This window comes from Epinephelus lanceolatus, chromosome 23 (assembly GCF_041903045.1).
Source record: "Epinephelus lanceolatus isolate andai-2023 chromosome 23, ASM4190304v1, whole genome shotgun sequence".
Lineage (NCBI taxonomy): Eukaryota > Metazoa > Chordata > Actinopteri > Perciformes > Serranidae > Epinephelus > Epinephelus lanceolatus.
In genome coordinates this window covers 26,849,471-26,875,079 of record NC_135756.1, presented here as the reverse complement: position 1 = coordinate 26,875,079, position 25,609 = coordinate 26,849,471, and the positions used below count along the sequence as shown (strand labels likewise).

General features: G+C 40.9%; 1 protein-coding gene across 1 annotated transcript in view; it reads left to right on the top strand.

Annotated features, from left to right (window-relative positions):
• Window positions 1-17,488, top strand: part of camk1da (calcium/calmodulin-dependent protein kinase 1Da) — an 80,720-nt gene extending 63,232 nt beyond the window's left edge. The window contains exons 6-11 of the mRNA XM_033614871.2: window positions 3,649-3,724; window positions 10,436-10,548; window positions 12,248-12,326; window positions 12,477-12,564; window positions 13,346-13,619; window positions 16,705-17,488. Coding sequence (XP_033470762.2) covers window positions 3,649-3,724; window positions 10,436-10,548; window positions 12,248-12,326; window positions 12,477-12,564; window positions 13,346-13,619; window positions 16,705-16,829 — 755 coding nt within the window. The 3' untranslated portion in view covers window positions 16,830-17,488. The remainder of the gene's footprint in view (window positions 1-3,648; window positions 3,725-10,435; window positions 10,549-12,247; window positions 12,327-12,476; window positions 12,565-13,345; window positions 13,620-16,704) is intronic.
• Window positions 17,489-25,609: the final 8,121 nt, after the last annotated feature.

Here is a 25,609-nt window from a genome sequence, read left to right as displayed (position 1 = left end):
TTTGTAAATATAACTGTATATACTTTGTGTGTGTGTGAATATGTGTCCGCAGTTCAGTGCATTTGCTTGTGCGTGTGTGTGTGTGTGTGTGTGTGTGTGTGCGTGCGTGAGTGTGCATTTCTGTGTTTGTGTGTCCGTGTGTGTGTTGTTAGAAGAGACAGATGTTCAGTGTTGACAGCACACACACTTCCATGTTGGAACACCAACAGACTGGTTGTTCTGACAAACATCGTACAAACTCTCACATAAACAAATCTGTCATGGGATAACAGGCAGACAGATACAGAAATAACAGTTTTTAATTTTACTGGAGGACTTTTGGAATTGATTTTGTAGCACCCCCATCAGGCCAAATTTATAAAACCCAGCTAAAGTTCATGTTGTGTAACAGTTTAAAATTTATTTGGGGTTTTAGATTTTCCAGCTGCTCATAAAGTGCCTGGTGTTATTAGTTTTTGTTTTTTTTTATTTAAAACCTATGAAATTTGATAAAACTGCAGATCATGAGCCAGACATGCACATGTGGATACATGTATATAAAGATATACACAAAATCAAAAAAATCCCACTGGCCAGCATTTGACCGTGAATGGTCTCTTTTCCGCCTCTCTCCTTACCTCTCTCATCCATCTAACCCATTGAGCTCATTCTAGGCTTCACCCCGACCCCGAGCCCCCTCGCCCTCCTGCAGAGGCTTGCTTGGCCACAGGGCATTTCCACTCCAGACAATGTGTGTCTAAATATAGCTCAGGTATAAATAACCCTGGAACGCACCAAATTAAAACCAGATTTGAACGATGAGCATGAGTGCATGCATGTGTATATATTTATGAGGAACTTCCATTGACAAAGTAACCTCGCAGGAGTTCTCCAGCTGAAAGTTTAGGATGTTCGAAAAGGCTGTGGAACTACTTTTAAACCTGTCACTGTACATTTACCCCAACATCAGGACCGCTCATTAACGGATGCTTCTTCACCACATGCAATGGATGAACTCTAACCTAAATTAAATTTCTCATAATATCACACCTACAGCATGAGCAGTAGGTTGTTGGATGATACAGTAATACAAAGATATAAAAATGTTGTGAAACTGCCACTTGAACTTCCTAGAAAACTATAAATTCCTGGAAAACGGTACATATTCAGTGGTGACCTCATGGCACTCTAGTTGATGTTCCCATACACCCTGGACAGTTCACCAGATTATCGCAGGGCTGATACATAGAGACAGACAACCATTCATGCTCACATTCACACCTGCGGGCAATTTAGAGTCACCAGTTAACCTGCATGTCTTTGGATTGTGGGAGGAGGCCGGAGTATCCGGAGTAAACCCATGCTGAAACCCAACTAATATATAATATTACTATGGTGAATGTTCATATTAAACGTGGCCAAACTTTTTTAATAATAACTATGTAAATGGACAATGTATGAATGTAAATATCTGAGGACAAACCTCAAGCTTCAGACCATTCTGAATATTCTGTTTTCAACGTTTTTTCTACTTTGGCTACAAGATGACGTCAGATCTAGACACATTTCTTTATATGGTCATCTGCTCCAGGCACACTGCTGCAAGTGTTTACATTACTTTGCTTACACTGCTACATGTAGCAACATGCTAACATCAGGGAAACATATAATCTCTGTAGATGATGTAAATTTTTGGATTTGGTTTTGGATCGTTTTCCTGCTGGAACATGTCGGGTTGTGTTTAGAGGCTATTCTCGGTTGGAGTCATTCTCTGGCTGCAATGATGGAGTAAAGACGCACAGATACTGAGGACCCTGAAACACTGACAAATCAGAGCAGACTGGACTTTTCCGGGAGACAGTTTGAAGAGACAGGCGTTAAAAGAGTGTGAGCACATACAGTAGGAGGAAAGTAAAGTTGTTTGACCACTGAAGCATAGAAACCTATTTTATTAGAAACCCAAATTACTCGCATGAACCTTAGAATGAGCATTTATCAGTCCCCTTCAAGACTGGTCCCTCAGTGTCTTATGTCCCACCCAACAAACTGTTAAAATTAGAAATTCTATTTAATTAAGGATGTCATGATACCATTTACCCAAACTTTTGCTGCATCAGTGCTGTGATTGGCTAGTACCACTCTCTAGTACCAGTCACTTGCCAAGAAAAGTAGTGGGATCCATAATAATGTGACAATGACAGTGCTCATTCATCAGCAGAAAATAAAAAATAAAATAAAATAGTTGTAAATGAGCCAGTTAGCCTAGACAGCTACTTTCATTGCCAGATGTTAAAATAGCACCTTACCAATAGCATAAAACAATATATCTTATAAAAGTCATATATTCAACATGATAGATATGCACAGTATATAAAACACATGGCGGTTCACTTTAACGGCTTTTACTGTGAAACAGCTGCAGGCACATAGTCAATAGGAATCAGTCAAAGCAAAACCTCTGTTTCCTACATCCATCTTTATCTCAGCAAAACTCAAAAAAGTAATCTGAAATTTTAAAAAGCAATTGACAGACAGTCTTTTGACCTGATTTTGTTGTTTTCTTCCACACACAAAAAGTGAAACCAGCCATCTGAAAGCTTATGTTAACAAGACACTTTTTGGCACAACACAATCAACAGCAACAGCAGTTTGTTTTGAAATAACTGAAGAGCAACCAAAAAGAGTCAAAACAGAGACTCAGAGTCCAAAGATGATTAGATTCCTCTCAGAGTTTGACGGTGATTTGTAGAGCATGCAGTTTAGAAATACCAAAGTAATTAGAATGTAGCAACAGAAATGGTTTAACAAACTGAGTCAACAAAACATTTGAGATTACTACCATGTTTCATACATTTACTTTCTATCAGCATACGTGACCCTAAACTCACTTTCTGGACTAGTGAGCACCAGACACAATGACCTCAGTGTGTAAAAATCTTCTAATTGTGATTCCAACAAAACAACACACACACACAGACCAACTATCACAATGAGTCAGGGTAGACCTATAAACAAAGCTCTGATTCAGCACACGTGTGCAAAGTTTATGTTTTGCCCCAGATATCAGTGGTATTTTTCATATCTTGCTAAGTGTGTGTACGCATGCCAAATCTATTTTGATCCAGCCTTGTGTGTGTGAGTGTGAAGTGATGTTATGGTGAGCTCACCGTAGTCAGTAATTCGCTCTGTCCGAGGCTCGGTAATGAGCTGCAGGGGAAGGTCAGGCCAGAGCAGTCTGCCTTATAGGCAGCAGTAAACTTTATGTTACATACAGGAAAACTAAAAGAAAATTAGCCGATAAACCATGACATCACTGCTTTGTTTGGGTTTTTATTTTGGGTCTTTTTCATGTACATGTTTTCGCAGCTGTGAGAACCTGTACCTCCCGCAGAAAATTTCCCACCATTAACCAAACTGACATGTGATTTTAATTTGGACGGACATGGAGAGTGTGCACATTTTCTCTGTGTTCAGGCTCATAAAACTTCTACTTTTTCATGTAAAAATCGCAGAGGGGTTTTTAAATGGACCTCAAGCTGACAATGTTAATAAAACCACAATCCAGGATTAAGCTTTGTTAAACACCAGGCTACTGCAAAATGGAGTCACATTAAAACAACATAAACAAGTAGCCAAGGCTCACCAGTTTTGTTTTTTTCCTACTTCCAGCTCCAGAGGTTCTTGCCCAGAAGCCATACAGTAAGGCCGTAGACTGCTGGTCCATTGGAGTGATCGCCTACATCCTGTAAGTATAGACTGGTCTTGTTCGTGTTACATCACACCGCACAGCAAGTGGTTTCATCCAAGCAGACTGACTTATCACCACACTTTTACTTTCAGACTCACAGTTTACATGAGTTTCTCACCAGGAACAACATTAGCACCTTATATCAGACAATCAAGTTGGCTGAACACATCGCAGAGTTCTGCTTGGACTTTGTTTTGCTGCAGGCCTCCACTCATTTGACTGACTGTAACATGTCAAAAAGGCCTTTTCTCCACCTGAGCAGAGGTCTGATTAGCTGTCACAAGTGGAAACACCTGTGTGCTTGTTCAGGGCCTTTAAAGACTGCAGTTAGGTTATGGAAGCAAAAAAGATGAACAGTTTTGACTCATGTCTCATGTATCTAGTTATTTAAGCAATATCACATGAGAGAAAGTACTGTTGTTCTGAATATCAGCATGGCAAGGCCGAGTGCTGAAGATCATCATAGCCGTGCTGATATTCAGTACAACAGTGTTTTCTCTCATGTGATATTGCTTTTATACACAGTTCTGCAAGTCCTTTTTTTAAGTTAACAGTAAAAAGTGACAACAGATTATGATTTGTTTGTTTCTTTAATCATTTATTTGACTCCACCAACACAAAGTTTGGCAAATGGACTGTTGCCAAGCAAGACAAACATTCCTGCAGACTAGCTTGCTACTTAATGTGAGCTAGGTCTACACGTTGCTGCAGGCTAGTTGTTTTATATTATGTGCATTTATCTGTATGTTTCCATTTATTGTGGCAGCACGTGTGATTCCAGTGAGTTAACAGCTTGTTACAGTACATTGCCACATCTTCTGATGTCACATGAACATAACGTTACCTGGAGATTTGCATTGAAGTATCCAGGCTTCTGTCCTTCCCCTCGACATTTTCTGACAACCACTCATAATTTAACTCAGATATTATTTGTGGAAAAATGTTCTTCATTGCAGCGCAAAGTTTGTTATGAGGCTAAGTAACGGTTCAGAACACCTGTAAAGAGGGGTGATATATGCATAGTGAGAAGTCCCAGTGACGTTATACCCTGTATCAGCACTTATGAAATGCCTCCTGTCCAATCAAATTGCTTGATTGCAACCGACTAAAATTAGTCTTAATCCAATTGAGGTTTTTTTTCACAGCAGATATTTGATTTGTCATAGTAGGAAACACACAGGTGTTACTAGCAACATTAACAATGGCTCTGTATTGTTCAAGTGTACCAGTAAGCAGCCCATATTAACGCTGTATTCATGTGCTCCATGGATGGTCCTGTTTCCCAAGTTGGGAAGTTGTTCTTGTGATTTTGGTGTGTTCATGAGCTTCGAGTTACAATCTGCATGCAGCAAGGATGCTACAAAGAAGATGTGTTCGATTTTGTTGCTCAGAGCATTTAATCTACTCATTGATAACAGTTTGAAGGTTATATTACGAAGTGATTTTGTTCCAGACTTGTTGCTGCACCAGCATATCCCCTAAAACTGCTAAAATATTGATTTATCTGGCTAAGGCCAATTAAATAGATAACTTTTCTAACTAATCAAGGTCACACTTCATGGATAGCAGCTAATGGATAAAATCTAATGTCATAGTGCAAATTACATAGGAACAAAACATTAACATGCAATATGTCAACTCATAAAAACAATAATTACCGTCGACTGAACATTTACTTTTGGCCGCCATGTTTCTGGCTATAGGATGTCTACTCAGCAACTCTGGCACCAAAATTTATGTCGACTTTCCATCTTGAGGGGGAGTTCATGTGAATTTTCCCAGTCAGGAACTCATTTTTCCAATTATTCCAACACCACTTGAATGCACGAATGACAGAAAGATTTGGTGCTTGAGAGGTTCATCTGTGTGAATCTGTTGACAGAAATGTACAAATGTGAATTTAGTCTGTTGTGCACAAATATTTAGGTTATTTTTTTCACTTCAAAAACTATTATTTACATTTTTAAATCTTATAAAAACATGGGTAAATGATATTTGCACTACGCAATACTTGAACCTCCATCAGATCAGTTGGAAACATCCTTCCTCCCACATCTGTTTTCTACATGCAGGAATCTTTAAAAGCACAGTTATTGTAAATGAGAGTTAGACATACATATGACACAGAATGACTCACAACCAAGTAAGCTTGTACACGCACACACAAAACCACTGGCTGAGCTGTGATGTATTACACACTTAAACACCTGAAACCACCTCCACGTTGTTTTCATTGCCATGCACCAGCAGCTGCAGTAACAGTTAGAAATGTGACTGTATGCAGATGTGTGCGTGGAGCCTTTTGTCCTTAAAGGTCATATAGCATGACTCTGCTCTAGAGGTGAACTTGAAACATTTGTGCTGCTGTGTATTTGTTGATTTTTCCCTGCCTGTGTGTGTGTGTGTGTGTGTGTGTGTGTGTGTGTGTGTTGATGATGTTGCTTGTGTGCCGTCATCAGTGCCAGATGGAGCTCTGCTGAATGGCCTTGTATGGACATGGAGCTGCAGGCTAGACATCTTTTTCTCTGCTTTTTGTTTTTCTTCTGCCCCCATCACCCCCACCTCTTACCACACACACACTTTCACTTGTGTGTATGAGTGTGTGCTCATGTTTCAGTGGACGTGAGTAATAATGGGACCCCCATATGTGTGTGTGTGTGTGTGTGTGTGTGTGTGTGTGCGTGCGTGTGTGTGTGTGTGTGTGTGTGTGTGTGTGATAAGAGCATGGCCACTAATGTGTTTACAATGCTCTTGACGCCTGAAGCCACCACTTTGATTATTTTGATTTGTGCATGTTTCTCCATCCGGCCATATCCGATTTATGTATGTTTGTGTATGCTTGTGTATGTCTGTGTGTGTGCTCCACCTGACAGAGACATTATCTTGATCCTGAGGTCAGATCATTGGTCAGAGGTCAGCAGCAGGTTAATGTGATGCAGAGCATGTGAGGAATCAGAGAGGGAGGCACGTACAAACTACCTTGAGTCTGTGATGTGACTTTGATGTTTTAAGTCAAGGTCTCATACCCCCCCCCCCAGTTTCTGTCGGTCCCTCTCTTTTTGTATTATATACATTGATGAGCTTGTGTGTGTCACAATATGTGTCTTTATACAGTACAGGCCAAAAGTTTGGACACACCTTCTCATTCAATGCGTTTTCTTTATTTTCATGACTATTTACATTGTAGATTCTCACTGAAGGCATCAAAACTATGAATGAACACGTGGAGTTATGTACTTGACAAAAAAAGGTGAAATAACTGAAAACATGTTTTATATTCTAGTTTCTTCAAAATAGCCACCCTTTGCTCTGATTACTGCTTTGCACACTCTTGGCATTCTCTCCATGAGCTTCAAGAGGTAGTCACCTGAAATGGTTTCCACTTCACAGGTGTGCCTTATCAGGGTTAATTAGTGGAATTTCTTGCTTTATCAATGGGGTTGGGACCATCAGTTGTGTTGTGCAGAAGTCAGGTTAATACACAGCCGACAGCCCTATTGGACAACTGTTAAAATTCATATTATGGCAAGAACCAATCAGCTAACTAAAGAAAAACGAGTGGCCATCATTACTTTAAGAAATGAAGGTCAGTCAGTCCGGAAAATTGCAAAAACTTTAAATGTTTCCCCAAGTGGAGTCGCAAAAACCATCAAGCGCTACAACGAAACTGGCACACATGAGGACTGACCCAGGAAAGGAAGACCAAGAGTCACCTCTGCTTCTGAGGGTAAGTTCATCCGAGTCACCAGCCTCAGAAATCGCAAGTTAACAGCAGCTCAGATCAGAGACCAGATGAATGCCACACAGAGTTCTAGCAGCAGACCCATCTCTAGAACAACTGTTAAGAGGAGACTGCGCCAATCAGGCCTTCATGGTCAAATAGCTGCTAGGAAACCACTGCTAAGGAGAGGCAACAAGCAGAAGAGATTTGTTTGGGCCAAGAAACACAAGGAATGGACATTAGACCAGTGGAAATCTGTGCTTTGGTCTGATGAGTCCAAATTTGAGATCTTTGGTTCCGACCGCTGTGTCTTTGTGAGACGCAGAAAAGGTGAACGGATGGATTCCACATGCCTGGTTCCCACTGTGAAGCATGGAGGAGGAGGTGTGATGGTGTGGGGGTGTTTTGCTGGTGACACTGTTGGGGATTTATTCAAAATTGAAGGCACACTGAACCAGCATGGCTACCACAGCATCCTGCAGCGACATGCCATCCCATCCGGTTTGCGTTTAGTTGGACGATCATTTATTTTTCAACAGGACATTGACCCCAAACACACCTCCAGGCTGTGTAAGGGCTATTTGACCAAGAAGGAGAGTGATGGAGTGCTGCGGCAGATGACCTGGCCTCCACAGTCACTGGACCTGAACCCAATCGAGATGGTTTGGGGTGAGCTGGACCGCAGAGTGAAGGCAAAGGGGCCAACAAGTGCTAAACACCTCTGGGAACTCCTTCAAGACTGTTGGAAAACCATTTCAGGTGACTACCTCTTGAAGCTCATGGAGAGAATGCCAAGAGTGTGCAAAGCAGTAATCAGAGCAAAGGGTGGCTATTTTGAAGAAACTAGAATATAAAACATGTTTTCAGTTATTTCACCTTTTTTTGTTAAGTACATAACTCCACATGTGTTCATTCATAGTTTTGATGCCTTCAGTGAGAATCTACAATGTAAATAGTCATGAAAATAAAGAAAACGCATTGAATGAGAAGGTGTGTCCAAACTTTTGGCCTGTACTGTATGTCTGTAAATCATTGGTTAAATAGATGTTTTTCTGTCAAAGTGAGTAAAATTAGGTTTTGGTGCAGCTGCCATCTCAGTGGAGAAAGTGTTAATGTGTGTGTGTGTGTGTGTGTGTGTGTGTGTGTGAGTAAGAGAGCAGCTCCCTGCTGACAATTAGCACAATTAGCGTTGGGATTCAGACCTTGTTAGCTTTTAGCTGCTGCTCAGGTGGAAAGATCACATTAGCTAATCAGCCATGATAATCACCTGGGATCTTGACTTTGTGCGTGTGTGTGTGTGTGTGTGTGTGTGTGTGTGTGTGTGTTCAGTGGGATGGATGGTGAGCGACGGCTGATTCTCCAACCAAACGTGAAAGCAGAAAAACAAAAGGAAAACGTCTCTTCACACTAGGCAGAAACTTAGTTTCTTCTTGATATGTGTGTTTAAAAGTGTGTATGTGTGTGCATATATGTATGTGCGTGTGTGCGTTTGTGTTATGAGGGTGTTCGATGGAGTGGAGGGTTAGCTGAGTGACAGGTGAGTCTTTAACCAAATAAGAAACCAGAAAAAAACAAACGGAAAGCCTTACTTTCCTCACGGCAGGCAGACTCTTTCTTCCTTTCCTCCCGGTGTGTTTTTCTTTTATTCCTTGTGCGTGTGTGTGTGTGTGTGTGTGTGTGCGTGTGTGTGTGTGTGTGTGTGTGTGTGTGTGCGGGCGCATGCACGTGGATGGAGCACAGCATTTTAATGAGTTTTTATCAAAATCTCTTGATGCATCCAGAACTTTTGTAATGAGGTACAGATGATGTTTTTGGTTGAGCAGCAGCTCTGCTATTGGTTCAGTCAGCTCATTATAGAGAATCAAACTGGAGCTTCTGTTAATTTGTGTTCACCAACACTGAGTAATCTCACGTTAACATGTTTACAGTGATACAGCCAACTACTGCCAGGACTACGAGTAAAGAGGCTGACACATTAGCTACTGCTGTGACCTCTGTCCTCTGCCACAATTACCCATTACATCCAGGGCAGGGCTGGGCATTTCATTTTAAATTAATGTCTGACTATTTGTCTGATATTTATATAAATCACATTATGGCGGATATCCTAATTTACATATGAAGTAGTCAAACTGAGGTTTAAAGCAACAAACAGTTTTCAATATTAACAACTTTTGTTCATTTAGTTAAAATTTAGTTAAAACCCTCAATTCATCTCAACGTCATGTAAAAGTTCCAGCAAAGAACAATGAGCTTGTCAATCATCACAATGAATAAATTAATGTAGTCAAGGTTCATTAAGGCTGTAATAAGACAATAGTGAAAAATAAAATGTCCATCACAACTTCCCAGAGCCAGTGTTAAAGCTGGGGTTGAAAGAAACCTGTTTATCAAACCACAAATGAGACAAGAGTTAGCTAGCTTGCCACCCCGTGGTCCCTCCACCTCACTACCCACCACTTTGGATTGCTTCCCTAGGAGGAAAGCAGGCAGCAGCTCAGGAGACAGACCTTTGGTTGGCTGCACGAATTCAGTCAGCACAAAAATCCCAGTGCCGGGTGTCCAGCGGCAGCAGCAGATGTAACGGCAGCAACAGAAAGTTAGCTGATGTGGGAGTCAGGGCTTTCTGGGCCCTCAGAATTGGGGTTTGTGCTTCCTGGGTCTCATTTGCAGCTTTAACATCTTCAAATAACTTATGTCCAACCAACAGATTACACTCTAATGATTTTCTGACTAATCGTATCAGCACTGAGTAAGTGATGTACTGAACCAGTGAATGAATTAAAGCTTTCATGAGTGACTGAGTTAATAGAAAAATCAATTAGTAAAGGAACAGGTGGATAACTTGTTTTATGCAGGATGAAATGACCTTGTTATTTAATAAATCGCTTAATGACTGATCACAGAATAGACTAAATGGATGACTTCATGAATGAGTCAGTGAATCCTCGAATGAATGGCTGACTGAGTAAACATCTTGTCTGCAGGCTGTGTGGTTACCCGCCGTTCTACGATGAAAATGACTCCAAGCTGTTTGAACAGATCCTGAAAGCCGACTACGAGTTTGACGCACCATACTGGGACGACATATCAGACTCAGGTGAGCCTTTATCTTCCTCCATCTCCTCTTCTGCTTTCTTGACCATTTTCCCTTCCTTCCCCTCCGTCATCCACACATGGCACATATGGACCACATGCCACCTCTCCATCACGGCCTCTGACATCATGTGCCTGGAATGAATGTATTTGGGAATGTGCGTGTGTTTAAGGGGGGGTCATCAGTCACCGCCACAGTTATGTGCAAAGCCTGGCAGGAAAACCAGCTTTTGCTGGAAACTCGCTCGAGATTCCAGCCCTGTGTGAGTGTGTGAGTGTGTGTGTCAATGGGGATAAAATAGCATTTATGTGCTGTCAGGTAAAGCCTTGTTTCCAAAGTGTCAGATTTCCTTTTGAAGCAAATATAGCAGACAGTGAACAAATGGAAAAAAAACTCAAACCAGAGTTACGCAGGTTTTTCCTGACAACAGATTTCTGCTGTTTTGGGTGTTTCATTTTTTCACATCAACTGAAGATGCAGCTCTGTGGTGACACTTTTCAACCCTTCACCAAACTCACATAAAGACTGTGTGTAGCCATGTTAGGGCCACAGCTCTGAGGAAGACAACTGTTCCACCACCATAGTCCAGACTGAAATGTCCCAAAAACTATTGATTAACTGATACCTGGGTGATTTTCTCTTGTGCCAGCATGACATTTATATTAATGGTCTCGAGTGAAATATCTCTAAATTTCTTACAACTATTCAAAAAATCTGCAGTGAAATTTTGTAAAGACATTCTTGTCTCCTCAGGATGAGTTGTTATAATTCTTATAATGCCTTTACTTTTCGTTTAGCGTCATCACCAGGTCTTAATTTTGATTCTCTAAAATTGGTCAATGAAAAAAATGCTTACAAAACTAACATTCCCATCAGCCTCAGCTGTTTTTAGTGCTAATTGGCACGTTAGCATGGAAAGCTAAGATTTAAAGCATGGTAAACATTGTACCTGCTAAACATCATTATTGTCTTTGTAAGCCTGTTAGCATGATGGCATTAGCATTTAGCACAAAGCCCGACAGAGACACTATAGCTGTAGACTTACACCTCTTCCTAGCTGGATATGTCAGCCAAGAGGCTAAGTAACATGTTGGCTCTTTGAAAAACATTCACCCAGGCTCTATATTTGTGAAGTTTAGCACACTAGCTCCACTTCCAGACTTTTTTTCCATGGTCAGAATCAAAGCTGGCATCCTGACATCCTTGATGTTTCTGTTATCTCTCCAGTCAGAAGTCAACATGGATGAAGAGAGACTCATTCATGATGTTGAGTTTTTAAAACTCAAGAAAATTACATTTGATTTGAATAAATGACTTACCTACTTGCTCTTATGCAAAATGAGAAATTACAATGCTTCCCAAAAAAAAAAATATCCAGCCCTTGCCCTGAGACATCATTGGTATTATATCTGGTAAATTTTTCATGTTCCATCTGCCACAGTTCGCTCATTTGCAGTGTGTTCGGAAGAGGTGTTTGTCTTGTGCATTGGGGAGATAATTATTTACAGATACCAGGTTTTCAGCAGACATCAACAGAAAACATTTGCACAAACTGAACCAAATATTAAAGATTGTCAGTGTTATTTGGGTCACAAATTGTTTCAAAAGGATGTTAAAAGTTGATATGGTGTTTGTGTGTCTAAAGTTATTGACCTTTTTGTGGCCTTTTCAATGTTTTTTATCTATTTATTTTTCCTCTCAGCCAAGGATTTTATTGGCAGTCTGATGGAAAAAGATCCAGCCAAGCGTTTCACCTGTGATCAGGCACTCAGACACCCCTGGTGAGAAACACACACACACACACACACACACACACTCATAGAATGTCATAAACAGGCTCACCAAAAGGCATAAAATCAATATAGATATTGACGTACTGTCAGAAGTGTTAACAGAGAATTTGTGTGGTTGTGTGTGTGTATATGAATCAGGATCGCAGGGGATACAGCGCTCTGCAAGAACATCCATGAGTCAGTCAGCCGACAGATCAGGAAGAACTTCGCCAAGAGCAAATGGAGGGTAAATGTTGTTTACTGCAGTTTATTCTTTGTGGCTTTGGCTCTATTGCAGTGTATTACTGCGGTACGACTCCTCAAACGATTGTCTGTGTTTTTAGAAGATGAATCACTGTAGTAAAAACCTGGCCCGCCATATGGTCCGCAGTTAACCTTCATCATCCACTTTTCTGCTGTGGCTTTTAGAAGAAGAGAGAGTAACCTGCAGACTTGAAACAAATTCCTTTTTGTTTAAGAACTGCTCCACACACAGTATGTGATTTTCAGCTCTGGGTGTTGTTAGTACATCCAGCTTGTGTTTTATCTAAACCTCAGATGCTTTTCATAAAGATAAACTACAACAGAAGAGCATATCATAGCATTTTTGCACTTGTGCCAGTTCATCGAAAGCAGATTCTGGTCTGCAACTTCAAAGCCAATATGAAATGAAAAATCACTTTTTTGATCTTTTCGGTGACATAAAACGCTTCATATAATCCCACTCTTACTCATGAAACAGTACACTGATAGTGTGGTGATCTCATGACGAACCAATGGATAGAAATCAAAAGCTCAATGAATAAAACAGTCACAGACACAGAACATTTCTGCTCCTTCCCACCTCTATCAACTGATATTCATTTGGTTTACACTTGACCCAACGCTGGTGTATCACACCAAAGCATCCTATTACAGAGACCCTTAATATGAAATAAACAAGATGCTCTTAAGTCCAACTGCTTCTATTAATTGAGGCAAAGTGAGTTTTTTTGTTTTTTCACTCCCCATATCCTTCCTCTCTCCAGCAAGCATTTAATGCCACCGCCGTGGTTCGGCACATGAGGCGGCTGCAGCTTGGCAGCAGCATGGGAAGCAGCATGGATGCCTCCAACCCACCGACCAGGCCAAGCCAGACGCAGAGGCCGGCCCAGAGCCAGAGCCAGAGCCAGAGCCAGGCAGGCCAGAACCAGCCAGCTCAGAGCCAAAACACCGGCCAGGCGGCGCAGAGCCAGAGCACAAACACCACCGCCAGCAAAACCTCTTCCACAGACAACAACATAGCAGCTCCCCGCAAGGAATGTGAGTCTGAGTCAGTAGTATCAGTCACATCAGAAAGTCAAGAGAACATATGTGTATTACAAAAAGTTAAAGAATTGATAATTTGATAAAGCCTTCCCCTATACAGCAATTGTCCAATACTACTTTAGCAACGGTGCAAAGCACGGCAGTTCGGATTTCCCCACAAGCTGAAGATGTGTGTGGAGTGACTTTCTGTATGCACATAAAGAGTTTCGAGGGCTGTGTTTCAAAACCAAAAACAGAAGAACAAAAATGTAGACTATGGATCAAACAGAGTGCTTGTCTGCTCTACGGGTGTCACTGTATGTATTAACTAACTGTGATATTTAAAAAGTGTAATTGTTCTTTTTGTTCAGTTTTGTACAGTTATGGTGACTGACTTTTGAGTGTCATTCATTTGCCAAAAACAACAACAACAAAAAGCATAATAAACAAGATTAATTTGGCTGGTAGCATTATTATTATTTTCTATAGACATCCAATTATGTTATATTGTGAACTCTTGGCGACAATAATAGTGCAGTGAAAATCTGACATTGTGTACACCATAGTCTGCGTTACCGTTAACTCCAGACGTTAGAATGTGGCTGCATCTGGCTAACTAGCTTACCTACCTGCTAACAAAGGTTGTTAGTTTCATTTAATTTTGTTGTCGACAGCCCAACATTCATTAACTGGTTATTAATCCACTAATTTAAGACAAAAAAAAAGTGCAAAATGACATGAAATACAAACAGCCTTTCATTGTAGTCCCGCGTTTAATTGACTCGTGAGCTATAGCACCACATTTCAAAGCGCTATTCAGTTTGAGGTGGTGAAATTTAAATGTTTTGTAAAGTAAATGCTGTACCTTTTGTTTAGCCGGCTAGCGGTTAGCATGGAGAAAAATAGTGGTCACTGCCCACTCTCCACTCTCCACTAGTTAGCTAACGTAAGCCTAGGCTGCTCTGCACTGCGCACCAATCCGGGTCAGGTGAGAGCTAGCTGGTAGCGTATTTTGCAATTTCCACTGGTAACACCGTCCTGTTTCTGAGATGCTGGGGTGCCAAAAAGGGGGGGAAAAGGAGAAAGATTCTAGGGGCCCATGATTAAGAGGGGCCCAGAGAGGCCCCTAATAAAATTAGAATACTGACAAAAAATAATATGACACTAAGTTATTAACTAACTTAGAATCACAAATATATTTTATTTACAATGTACTGGTAACAATAACTTTATTTGTTTTGGAAACATTAACGCCCCCCCCTCTATTTACGTAAAATGGTTCAGTCCTACTGGATCAGCTGCAGTGCGCCGGTAATTTGTCACAGTCAGCGGGTAAGGAGGCGGAGACAGCAATATGCCTCAAAAATCAGGTAGCCAAAAACGGAAAGAAAGGAAGCTAAGAGAGGAGAAAGAAGCAAAAGGTCGACAGTATGTCACCCAGTATTTCAAAAAGCAAGGTGGGTTTGTTAGTGGTTCATGTGCTGGAAAGTTAGAATATTAACTTTGTCCCTGGTCTATAAACAGCTTATAGACCAGGGACAAAGTTAATATTCAGAGGAAGGTGATCATTTTAGTTAGGGATGAGCAGGCAAGCAATTTCTTTTCTTTTTTTTTGCTGAGCGAAAACCAACTAATAACTTACAAATTATGGCGAAAAGGTAGTTTCTTGCAACCCTAGAATTAAGATAAAAATATTCACAAACAAAAAAACACTTCTGATTGCTGATAAGTAGTGTTTAACTTTTGATTTAACACTAAAAATTAAAACCCTCGGCGCGCACTACAGCACAAGCAGACAGATGCGCGACTCAGAGCAGCATGTGTCACTGACACCAGACTCAGAGTGCAGCGGACCGGTGGAAATGTCGCCATCAGCATATTATCTTGCATCAATAAAATCTATTTTATCATTATTTTGAGTCACATTGTTGAAAGAATTTAATTGTCTGTGCTCAAGCAGGATAATAGGTCTCCATTCATTGCACGTCAGGCTTTCTATTTGGAGATGGTGTTGCGTTCAAGGTCCCCCCAAAAAACGAGAGGGAAAAAAAAAGGCTGAATATTCGATTTTTTTTTTTTTTTTTTTTTTTTTTTTTTTCACAATTAAATCCTGTGCCATCAAACGAAGCTTCAAAGCTTTGAATTTTTTGGGTCAGCCCTATAACGTACACTCTACAGAGCCAGGTCCAGGATCCTCTTCAAGTTTGTCAGGAGGGAATGTGGAAGTGGAGGAAGAGATTGTTCTTTTTTCACAAATGTGGGAATGATAGTCAAAAATACCATCAAAATGCATAGTTTTATGTAAAATAGCATCAAAAATTTTCGGCGGCCTCCCAGCCAGCTGTGTATAGGGCCCAGTAAAAATTCTTTTCATGGGGCCCAAAATCCCTGGCGGCGCCCCTACTGAGATTACATTGCTGTGGAAACATGGTGGCCACCCTCAGGTCTCCCCTGACGTCACCCTGATGAGCTGCAAAACCCTCATAGCAGTTAATTATGTTAGCACCACTAGCCGTGCTGACGCTGCTAGTGGTGCTAACAGAGCTAACTGTAATAACATTTTAATTATGCTAAAGGGGTTTGCAGCTCAAAATTCAGCTGCTTACTCATCGAGGTGACCTGGGGGAGACCGGACAGTGGCCACCATATTTACACAACAGCCCTGTTGGGTTGGTGTGGTAGTAATAGCAGTAATAGCCAAATGACAGATGCAGCTAGCTAGGAGGATCCTGAATCCTACTATATCAGAGTGCAAGCTAACGTTAGAGGCTCTGTCGTGCTCTATTAGAGCATTCTATCAACTCAAGCTAGAGTCATTATCAGAGATAGTGTCACACTGACATTGCTTAATCTTAAAATTAAAACATAGTTGGTAGATACAAACAAAAAGCATAAATCTAATCTCTTGCTTGTCCAAGAAGCATTCCTAAGAATTTGGATTGGTATACCTGCAACTATTATTGTGTATTGCACATGTGCCGTGCAAGAATGGAAGGCATAGTGCCATAAACAAAAGGGGGTGTAGCTAAGCTAAGGGTCATTTACAGCATTATATAAAAATGTATTATTGCTGATCTATCTGCCGACTCTTCCTCCACAGGTGTAAATGCACCGGTCACACCCTGCAGTCTGGCGTCTGCAGCCTCTTCTCCCGCCGCTGGGGCAGAGCTGAACCGACCACATCCCTCAACAGTTCCCGCCCCGGTGCTCACAGAGACCAAGTGACGCCAGGTCCCGCGGGGGACCAGCTGGGAGGCCACAGCGCTGTGAGACAGAGCGACGGAAAGAGACGGAGGACGACAGGAGAGGAAGAGGATCCCCCTCTTCTTCGTTCCTCCCTCTCCTCGCTGCATTTCCACTTGGATGCGCCCCCCCAGCAAGTTCCCTGCCCTGCTCCTGGGAGAGCAGAGGACTTTACCTCCACCCCCACCGATTCAAGCCACACAGCGCCATGCTGTACGCCCACCACCCACCCACCAGGACGCCGTGTAGGATTCCTCCTGCCACAGCAACAGCACGGCCTCTTACTGAGGATGTTTGTACAGCCGGCTGTGATCGGATACTGTTAAATGATAAATGGGAGTCGACTGCTTGAGCAGTAATTGGTGGTTCACAGTGGGGCTTGGGGTGTCATATTATTCAATGTCAGTCAACATCAACTTCCCTCTTGAATCTGGTCTTTCCTGCACAATTTTATTTAGCTTTTTTCCAAATTAGGTTTGACTGTTGACAACTGGATTGTTTTATTTTTTATTACTGTTGATGTTAAAGGTGCTATATGTAAGTTTTAACATCATTGTCACACTGCAACTTTGGTATGATTAATGTAAATAAACAAGTCCACAGCCAAGACGTCTGGTCGCCTCCAGCAGATTTCCCTCCAAATGTGACCTACAGTAGTGACCATAAAATGCAGAGAAGAGGCTGACAGGTCTTCTGAGTGATGACCTGATTTGTTTACACTAATTTTACTAATGTGACAGTGATTTATCCTACTCATAGCACCTTTAAGACATTTTATATGTCCTTTCGGGTTTGTTTGTCTGTTTGTTTGTGCTTTAAAAAGTGCTTTAAAAGTACCATATGACTGTTGAGATGTGGAAACATGAGTAAGCGCTTTATGTATTTTGCACACAGAGGGTCAGATATGTTCTCAGACACAGATTAGCCACCATCCACTTATGTTTATCAGAGAGTAGAGATTGTAACCCTTTATAGAAGAAAAATAATAACCCAGAGTGGATGTCAGAGCATTGTACAACTTGTTTATTGTCTGAAAGATTCTGATCCGTTTATTATTTTCTTACTTTATAAGACTTTTATAACAATCACCCTTTAAGGGACACACATACAGGTTACTATGAAAAATGCAGCAGGTTTAGGATTAGGATAGGATAGAGGTATTTACTGGAAAACTGCCTCCAGTTGAGAATGTTAAAGACTACACAATAGTTTTAGCGTTTGATTTCCTAAGCCGAGGAGCCACATGCAGCGCAGTGCAGTTTGAGGGTGGCTAAAGAACACAAACCATCTCTGAGATATTTAACTGATAGAGACGCTGTCGCCTGCTGCTGCTGCTGTTCCTCCCCCCCATAAAGAAGCCATGATCTCACCATTTTCACATCGTCAAGCTGCACCCAGTTCAGAAGTGCTCAGGGAAAACTGCGGCTGCACTGTGAGCTGGTGAATACCGATTTCCTGGTTTAGGTTTTTCTGTCAGTGTTGTTGGTCCAGGTGTTGTGGCATCACAGTTAATGATCCAGCTCATAAGACGTTAGCTGTGTCCTTATTGCAGTGTTGTAGTGACTCGTGACTTGAATTTTGAAGACTCAGACTTGGACTCAGACTGTTCCACCAAGGACTCCAAGATGTTTTTAACTTGTTCCAGTATTTTGTTATAGTACGATCCCCAACCAAGGCTTTTTGCTTGACTTAATTGGACAGAACTGCCAAAAAAAAAAGAGGATAGGTTAGTTCTTGCTGTATCCGGTCATCCCTGCCTTTATGAACCGACAGCAGACAGCTATTGCGACCAAAATCCCTAGGTTTGTTAGCGTAGCTTGGTTCTTGCATTTGGTGAAATGGTCCAACAATGGCAGATTTAAAGTATTCATCTGATTAGGTGCGGTGAAGCCAAAGTATTTCATGTTCAACAAGTCGCCTGACGTCCACAACCTACTTCCAGTTGCACTCTGGGCAGTGGTGGATGAAGTACCGGAAAGCCACACTTAAGTAAAAGTAAAGATATCTTACCAGAAAATGACTCTGATAGAAGTTAAAGTCACCTATTAGAATATTACGTAAGTAAAAATCTTAAAGTATCTGATATTAACTGTACTTTAGTATCAAAACTAACTTTATTATAGTAAGTGTACTTAAGTATTGAAAGTAAAAGTACAAGGAAATGCCAATGTTTATTCCTTCTTAACATGTACCCCACCTTAAGTATGGAGCCTACATTACACTTGAAGAAAAAAGGTCATTTTAACAACCTCCCTTCCTTCCCTTTTTTTGTAGTAAGTAACAATGATGCTCAAGGGAGTTGTACTGGAGCATAAGTATACATTTAATGTAGGAAATGTAGCTGAGTAAAAGTGAAAGTTGACAAAAATATGACGATTCAAGTCAAGCACAGATACTCCCATAAAATACCTAAGTACTGTAATGATGTATTATTACTTTGTAACATTACACTACTGTCTGAGGGTCAGGCTTAACACAAGGTTTTGAAAAGTCCAATGTCTCCTTGATCCGATGCTCAGCGAAACCAACAGCCAAAAGGGATCCCTACTCCTTTAAAGGTATACTATGCAGGAATTGTCGATTACTGTTTGTAATCACACATTTAAAGCTGGCCCCTCCTCCTTAGACAGATTGTACATATACTGCAAACTACCAATATAGGAACAAAAACAGAAAAATACCCGTGCACAGCTGAAGTCAAAGTGCTGGTACTGTGGCAAAAGTATAAACGTGTAAAGAAAAAAACACATATGTTGTGGCTACATACCGCACACCAGAAAGGACTTTGAAAGAGGATCAAGAATTTAATAGAGCAACGCTTTTCGCTTACAGCTTCATCAGGCTCATGAGCCTGAAGAAGCTTTCTTTACACGTTTACCAATATAGGAATGTTGCATTTGTTGTGATAGAAAAGCTGATATGTTAGCATGCTAACTAAGCTAACTGCTGGCACTTACCTGTCCAACAACCGGCGAAAGTGAAAGCCAACCTCAGAATCACCCTTGTGTTGGAACAAGTTTTGTCTGCTTGACGTTTGGCCTCGCTATGTTTGCATTTTTTCATAGATTCCTCTCGGATGCGTGCTGCTTACAGAGTGGCACTTTGTCGTTACCTTTTTATAAAGTCCCAACCTCACCTGCACACTGTACCCAGAGACATCCTCAACACAGCAAAATTTAAAGGAAATAAAAAAATACAGGCTGAGGGCAGAGTCTTCTCATGGGTCATAGGTGATAGTTGAAAGGGAGTACTTGTATATGAGTCTATACATTGTGTTTTTTTTTTTTTTTAGGAAAATCCTGCATAGTATTCCTTTAATGTCTCGTTCGCCATCCATTAGAATAATCGACTTTTTGTATGTATTAATCCAACACTGCGTGAACTCGTGCATGCAGTGTTAGACATTGTTTTTTTCTTTAAATGCTTCTCAAAAGTTGTACCTGATTACCCTGTGGGTTAACAGTACAGGCCAACTCAAAACATCAGAGATCTCACTGGCTGAGTGGTAGTCCATTTTTAAGTACTCTACATTTGACAAGACGGACTGACTTTAATTTGTTGTTGACTGAACCCTCTGATGACTCTAACATGACTACAGAAGCTTGGCTTGTGTCACTGGTTGTAATGTCCTTTTAGACAGAACTCAGCAGAACTGTACGACGTTGGGTGCTCACTCACACATATCAGATTGTCACATCTTTGTTAGATGTAATTCTACTGATCCCTTTATTGTGAATTAGCCAAAGACTAGTGCTAGGTACGAGGACAATTTGGTTCATTCTACTTGACGAATTGGTGAGAACAGAACTAGTCAGATATGAAGCTGTTCGAGAAACAAGTGGACTAAAACTAAGGGCTGAGAAACTGATTGACCTTTGATCCCTTCCTGATCTGTTGCCATTTACCTTTTTTTATTATCTGCATGGAGTGCTGCTGAAAAGTATCTGCAAAATATTCATAGTGCTCATTTTAATCTGTGTGGTATGTCAGGAGAGTGTGAGACCACAGCTGGATGAAAGTCAAATCACGCTAAAAACGACAGTAAATCAACACTCACCCAAGCTCACTGGAATTCAGTCTTGGCTCGCTGCGTCGTTGTGTGTATTAAATTCCACCTAATTGGCACTGAAGTTGACTAAAACAAACCATGACGATTTGTGAGCACTATCCAGTCTAAATCTGTCTCCCTCCTCACCATGTTCTCTGTTGGTGGACGGCAGCACCTTCTTCATTTAGTAAGCTCTGCAAAATAATTCCAGTGTGTTTGGGGTTTCTACTCTTCCCCACTGTTTCCTAACCAACAATGTGTTAGTCCCCATCTCTATACTTCCAGCACATCTTAACAAGGAGAAATACAGTACCCACCTACTCTCCCTGAATGTGTACATCAATATGAAGCATGTAAATCTACAACTTTAGGTTAGCAGTCTGGTTGTAAACGGTCATTCACAGTGATGGATTACACTGACTGCAAGAGATGGCTCACAGTGTAATGCCTTATTTCCTCTGCATGGATCAGCACCACTTAAGTCACTTTTGGCACCAGTCACTTTTCTCTGTTTCTTTTTCCACTGCGGATTGTTCCCCCTACGTGCTGGCTGGATTCTCAGCTGATTACGATAGTGATGCAGTGTGAAACTGCCGTGACATCATCTTAAACCCAACACTTGCTGAATCCTTTCATCTGCAACCAAACAGAGGAATGTTTTCTCTGATATCAGACAGAATTGTTACCTCGTTACTCTTTATTTCCATCTGCAGTCTGACATTGCATCCACTATAATCTATTTCTGTAGGGAAGGGGATTCGTTTTCCCCTAACCAGTCACTAGAGACCAAAGCATCCGCCTGAATCCCTGAATCTGACGGCAGTTTAAGTCCACGCTGATAGACAGACATGCCAAAATACTGGTTTTGCTGGGATCTTAAGAGTGGAGCTGAGCGAAGTAAAAATAAACTACAGTGTTGGGCAATATTTGGAAGACATTTTGATTTAGAACAGCTTTGATAGCAGCGTCTTTCTTGTCCATAGCACTCACCATTATTATTACTCCTCACTGGTTGCAGTGCACCACTTGACAAAAGCTTGTCAATGGCATCAGTCCCACCTGTGGCACTCACTGGGTCAAAAGATTGTCAACCAAGAAACAGCTGTTTCATGTCAGTGCCAGAAGAACCAATCAGTTTGGCGAGAGGGTGGATTTGAACATAGACAAAGGAACATCTGAACTTTGTCAGTTGTTCTACGGTGTAGTTTTGTGGGCTGCCATTTTTTTAAGTTTGGGTTTAGTAAAAATTGCAGTTGCTAATTATGTTAGCATGGCTATTTAAAATGTCGTGTTTGTGCAGGCTTAGGATCGCTAATTTTGGGTGAACTGTGAACTGAACGCATCAGTATTCAACTTATGAACTTGAACCTGAGGGTTGTTCACTCTTGCAACAGTTATTGACGCTCGTTTTTGTAGCACCCAAGGATTTACAGCACCCGACATGCCGATACAACACCGGCATAGCTAGTGCTAATAAAAATTCAGACAACGCAGTAACCAGTACTGCTGAAGCCAGTTCATGTGGATATTTGAATGACTTTTATGAGTCAAATCATTAAGTTACAAATTCCAGTGGAGAAAATCTCGTAGTTATCTGCAAATTGTGCCCACAGGGTCTGACAAAACAAGTCTGAACCCCAGCTACATCGGCAACGAATTTGAACACATCAAGTTAAAGCATCTGCAGTCTTGGGAAGTGCGTGAATGATGATCAAAAGATAGAACAGAGATGATAAAACAATTAAAGAATTTAGTTCAAAATTTAAATTGTGAAGTACGAACGTGAAATAGCTCATTTTAATCTGTGTGAAATGAGCTTCAAGCTAGCTCTTGTGAAGTGTGAGCGTGCACAACACTGATTGTATTGACAGTTCTCTCTGACCAGTGGTCTCCAGTGTTTTAACTCCACCTTCTGAAAGGCACTATATAAATAAAGTTTGATTGATTGATTGATTCTGGTATTGGCTCAGTTCAGTTGTAATCTCGACTGAGGTGGTATCAAAAAAATGTACCAGGTACTATCCACAACTTTTGCTAATGTAAAACCAATGAAGAGTGAGTCGAGTTGAGTAGAGCCGTGCCGTACCATGCAGTGGAAATGTGGCACAATTCATGCTGTTTAAGGAGCAAGTGAGCCTGAGAAGTTTTAGCATACATCCACCTTAAGGAATAGGACATTTTTGTCAGAAACTTATTCCTGTGTGTGCTGCAAACACACACCAAGCACTATAGCATAAATTGTGAAACTTGCAGATGTGGTAACCTCACTGACATGCTTGATGCTTAAAGACAAATCATTACAGGTATTTTGTGCATGTTGTCCTAGCAACTAATCCAGTCATGAAAGAGTTTTAGCTTAATAATCTTGGTCAGGTTACGTTTTTGAGAAAAGGCCAGTTAGCCTGATTTATTGTGCTACTTTAAATGTGCAGTCGTAGAGAATTTTTTAGTGTTTCATATTGATTTACAACACCTACATGCCATGGCTCCTACTGCACGACTACACCGTTCACCTTTCAGAATATATATATATATATTAATTCTGACGTTTTTACAGTGGGGTCTTGTGTTACATTTTTCTCCACCAAGCAAACTCAGAAGTCGGTCCATGTAATTATCCATGTGTTACTGCGGGGAACTTTCAACCATGTAAGGGCTTTATTCCAATGATCACCTTAATCTGATTATTCACTCTAACCATGTATACATACCCATTGATTGCTATGCATTTTTTAACATTTTTAAGTGTGTTGTCAAAGCTTTTTCTTGGAGGTGGGATCCGGAAACAACATCAGCACCTATAGTTAAAAAAATAAATGTAGTTTTAGGGAACAAATAAGGGCAAGACACTGAATCCCTGACAGATCTTAGACTTTTTCAATCACTGAACTGTTAATTATAATTATTACGTCGGTGTACCAGATTTTTCTCTGGCACAGAAGGTGTTAATGAATCGTCAGCCAACACTGTAAGAATATATGTTTCATTAAATGTGATGTCGTCCACTTCAGTGTGGACGTTTGGGTTTACGAATGTATTGCGAGGCAGGTCGAGGGTTCAGGTTCATGCTGCTCTGTGGTTTTATGTCCGCTGTTTAAAAAAAACAACAAAAAAACATTTTCTGAATGAATCTTTCCATGTTAAAGATGCTACTGTAAATAGATTGTGAATATGAATGATCATTTTCAAGATAATATTTACAAATGTTTTGCTGTTCAGGCATGTGAGAGTGAATGAGTGAGTGAGTGAGTGAGTGAGTGTGTCGAGGGAAGTTGATTGTATTCTCTATGGAATGTTTAATGTAAAAAAAAAAAAAGAAGAAGCTAAAATCCCCTTTATTCCCCACTGCTGTCATATATACTGTCCAGCGCCGTGTGACTGTCACCTGCAGAGCCACACGGTGCAGTTTAATGCCATCAGTGTTCCTCCACCACTTCAGCGTCAGTCCAACTAGAAGTGAAAGCATCGTTTACCGAACTCAGGCTTACGTTTTTTGCCATTCTAAAGGAAGAAATCCAAAGCTGTGACCGACTCAGAAACACACTGTTATGGACGAGCTCTCGTCCGCCCCTCTACCCTTTGAGCTCGCACTCCTTTTTTTATTGAGGACGCTGTCACAAAAGATGAAAACACAAGCATGTTGAAAAAAGTGCTTCAAGAATTCAACTTCACCATGAGTGTTTGCATAATCTTATAGCCCTTGTATGATGTTAGTATCTCTGTATTATGTAAAGACGTACACAGGCTGTGACGTCTGAGTCCACAAAGAGCTAAGTTTCACTTCTACAAACAGTTTCAATCGGCAGAAATAATCTCATTGATTAATGGAACCTAGCCAAGTGGCATTTATTAAAAAAAACTGGAGACCATGTTCTAATGTAAGTTGCTCTAATGCTGCTTATGAGTGACATCCAGCCGATTCACTGCGTACATGAATGACACGGTGTGAAAATAATTGATAATAATTAAGGTCTAAAGTGTAAAGGATCGTTGTTTTTTTCCTTCCTGACCTTGACATTTATTACATTCATTTACCTAGTTAGCAGTAGCCCAGCCTTTTCTCCTAGGAATTACATTTATAAACAAAATATTTGAAACAGCAATTTGTTTGAGGGAAACTTAATGCAGAGCAAACCAGGAACCCTCTTGCTGTGAGGCGACAGTGCTAACCACTGCAAATCAATTTCAAACCAAAGACCAACATTTTTAAAACAAAATATAAAGTATGTTAACTTAAGTCAGGACCAACCAGTTTCAACCAATAATACCATGACATCCGCTCGTCAATTGATTTGCAACTTTAAGCTGCACAGAGCTAAGATTCAGTAGTTAGCTAGCTAGCAACAGCATGGTACGCTGGTGTGTCTTTGTTTCCCCAAAATACTGTGGTCATCACGGGCTCTCTGGTTAGAATTTTTTCCACATGGAGGAAAGTGGTGTCTGTGACAGCTCCAGAATATGCACAAGGCATTTTACAGTGGACTGCTGCAGAAACGGGAGCGTATGGTGGCCTTCATCTCTCTCTCTCACTGACGGGCGCCACTATCCCATCACTGGATATACTCTAGTTACACTGTCGGGACCTCGCTGTTTTGACACCCAGTTTTAAATGATCAAATCAAATTCCTCCCAATGCTATATCCCACCTGCCTGTCCTGTGTCACTTGGAAATTCATTATGAAACCAACAATACTGACACTAGATACTCAAGAAA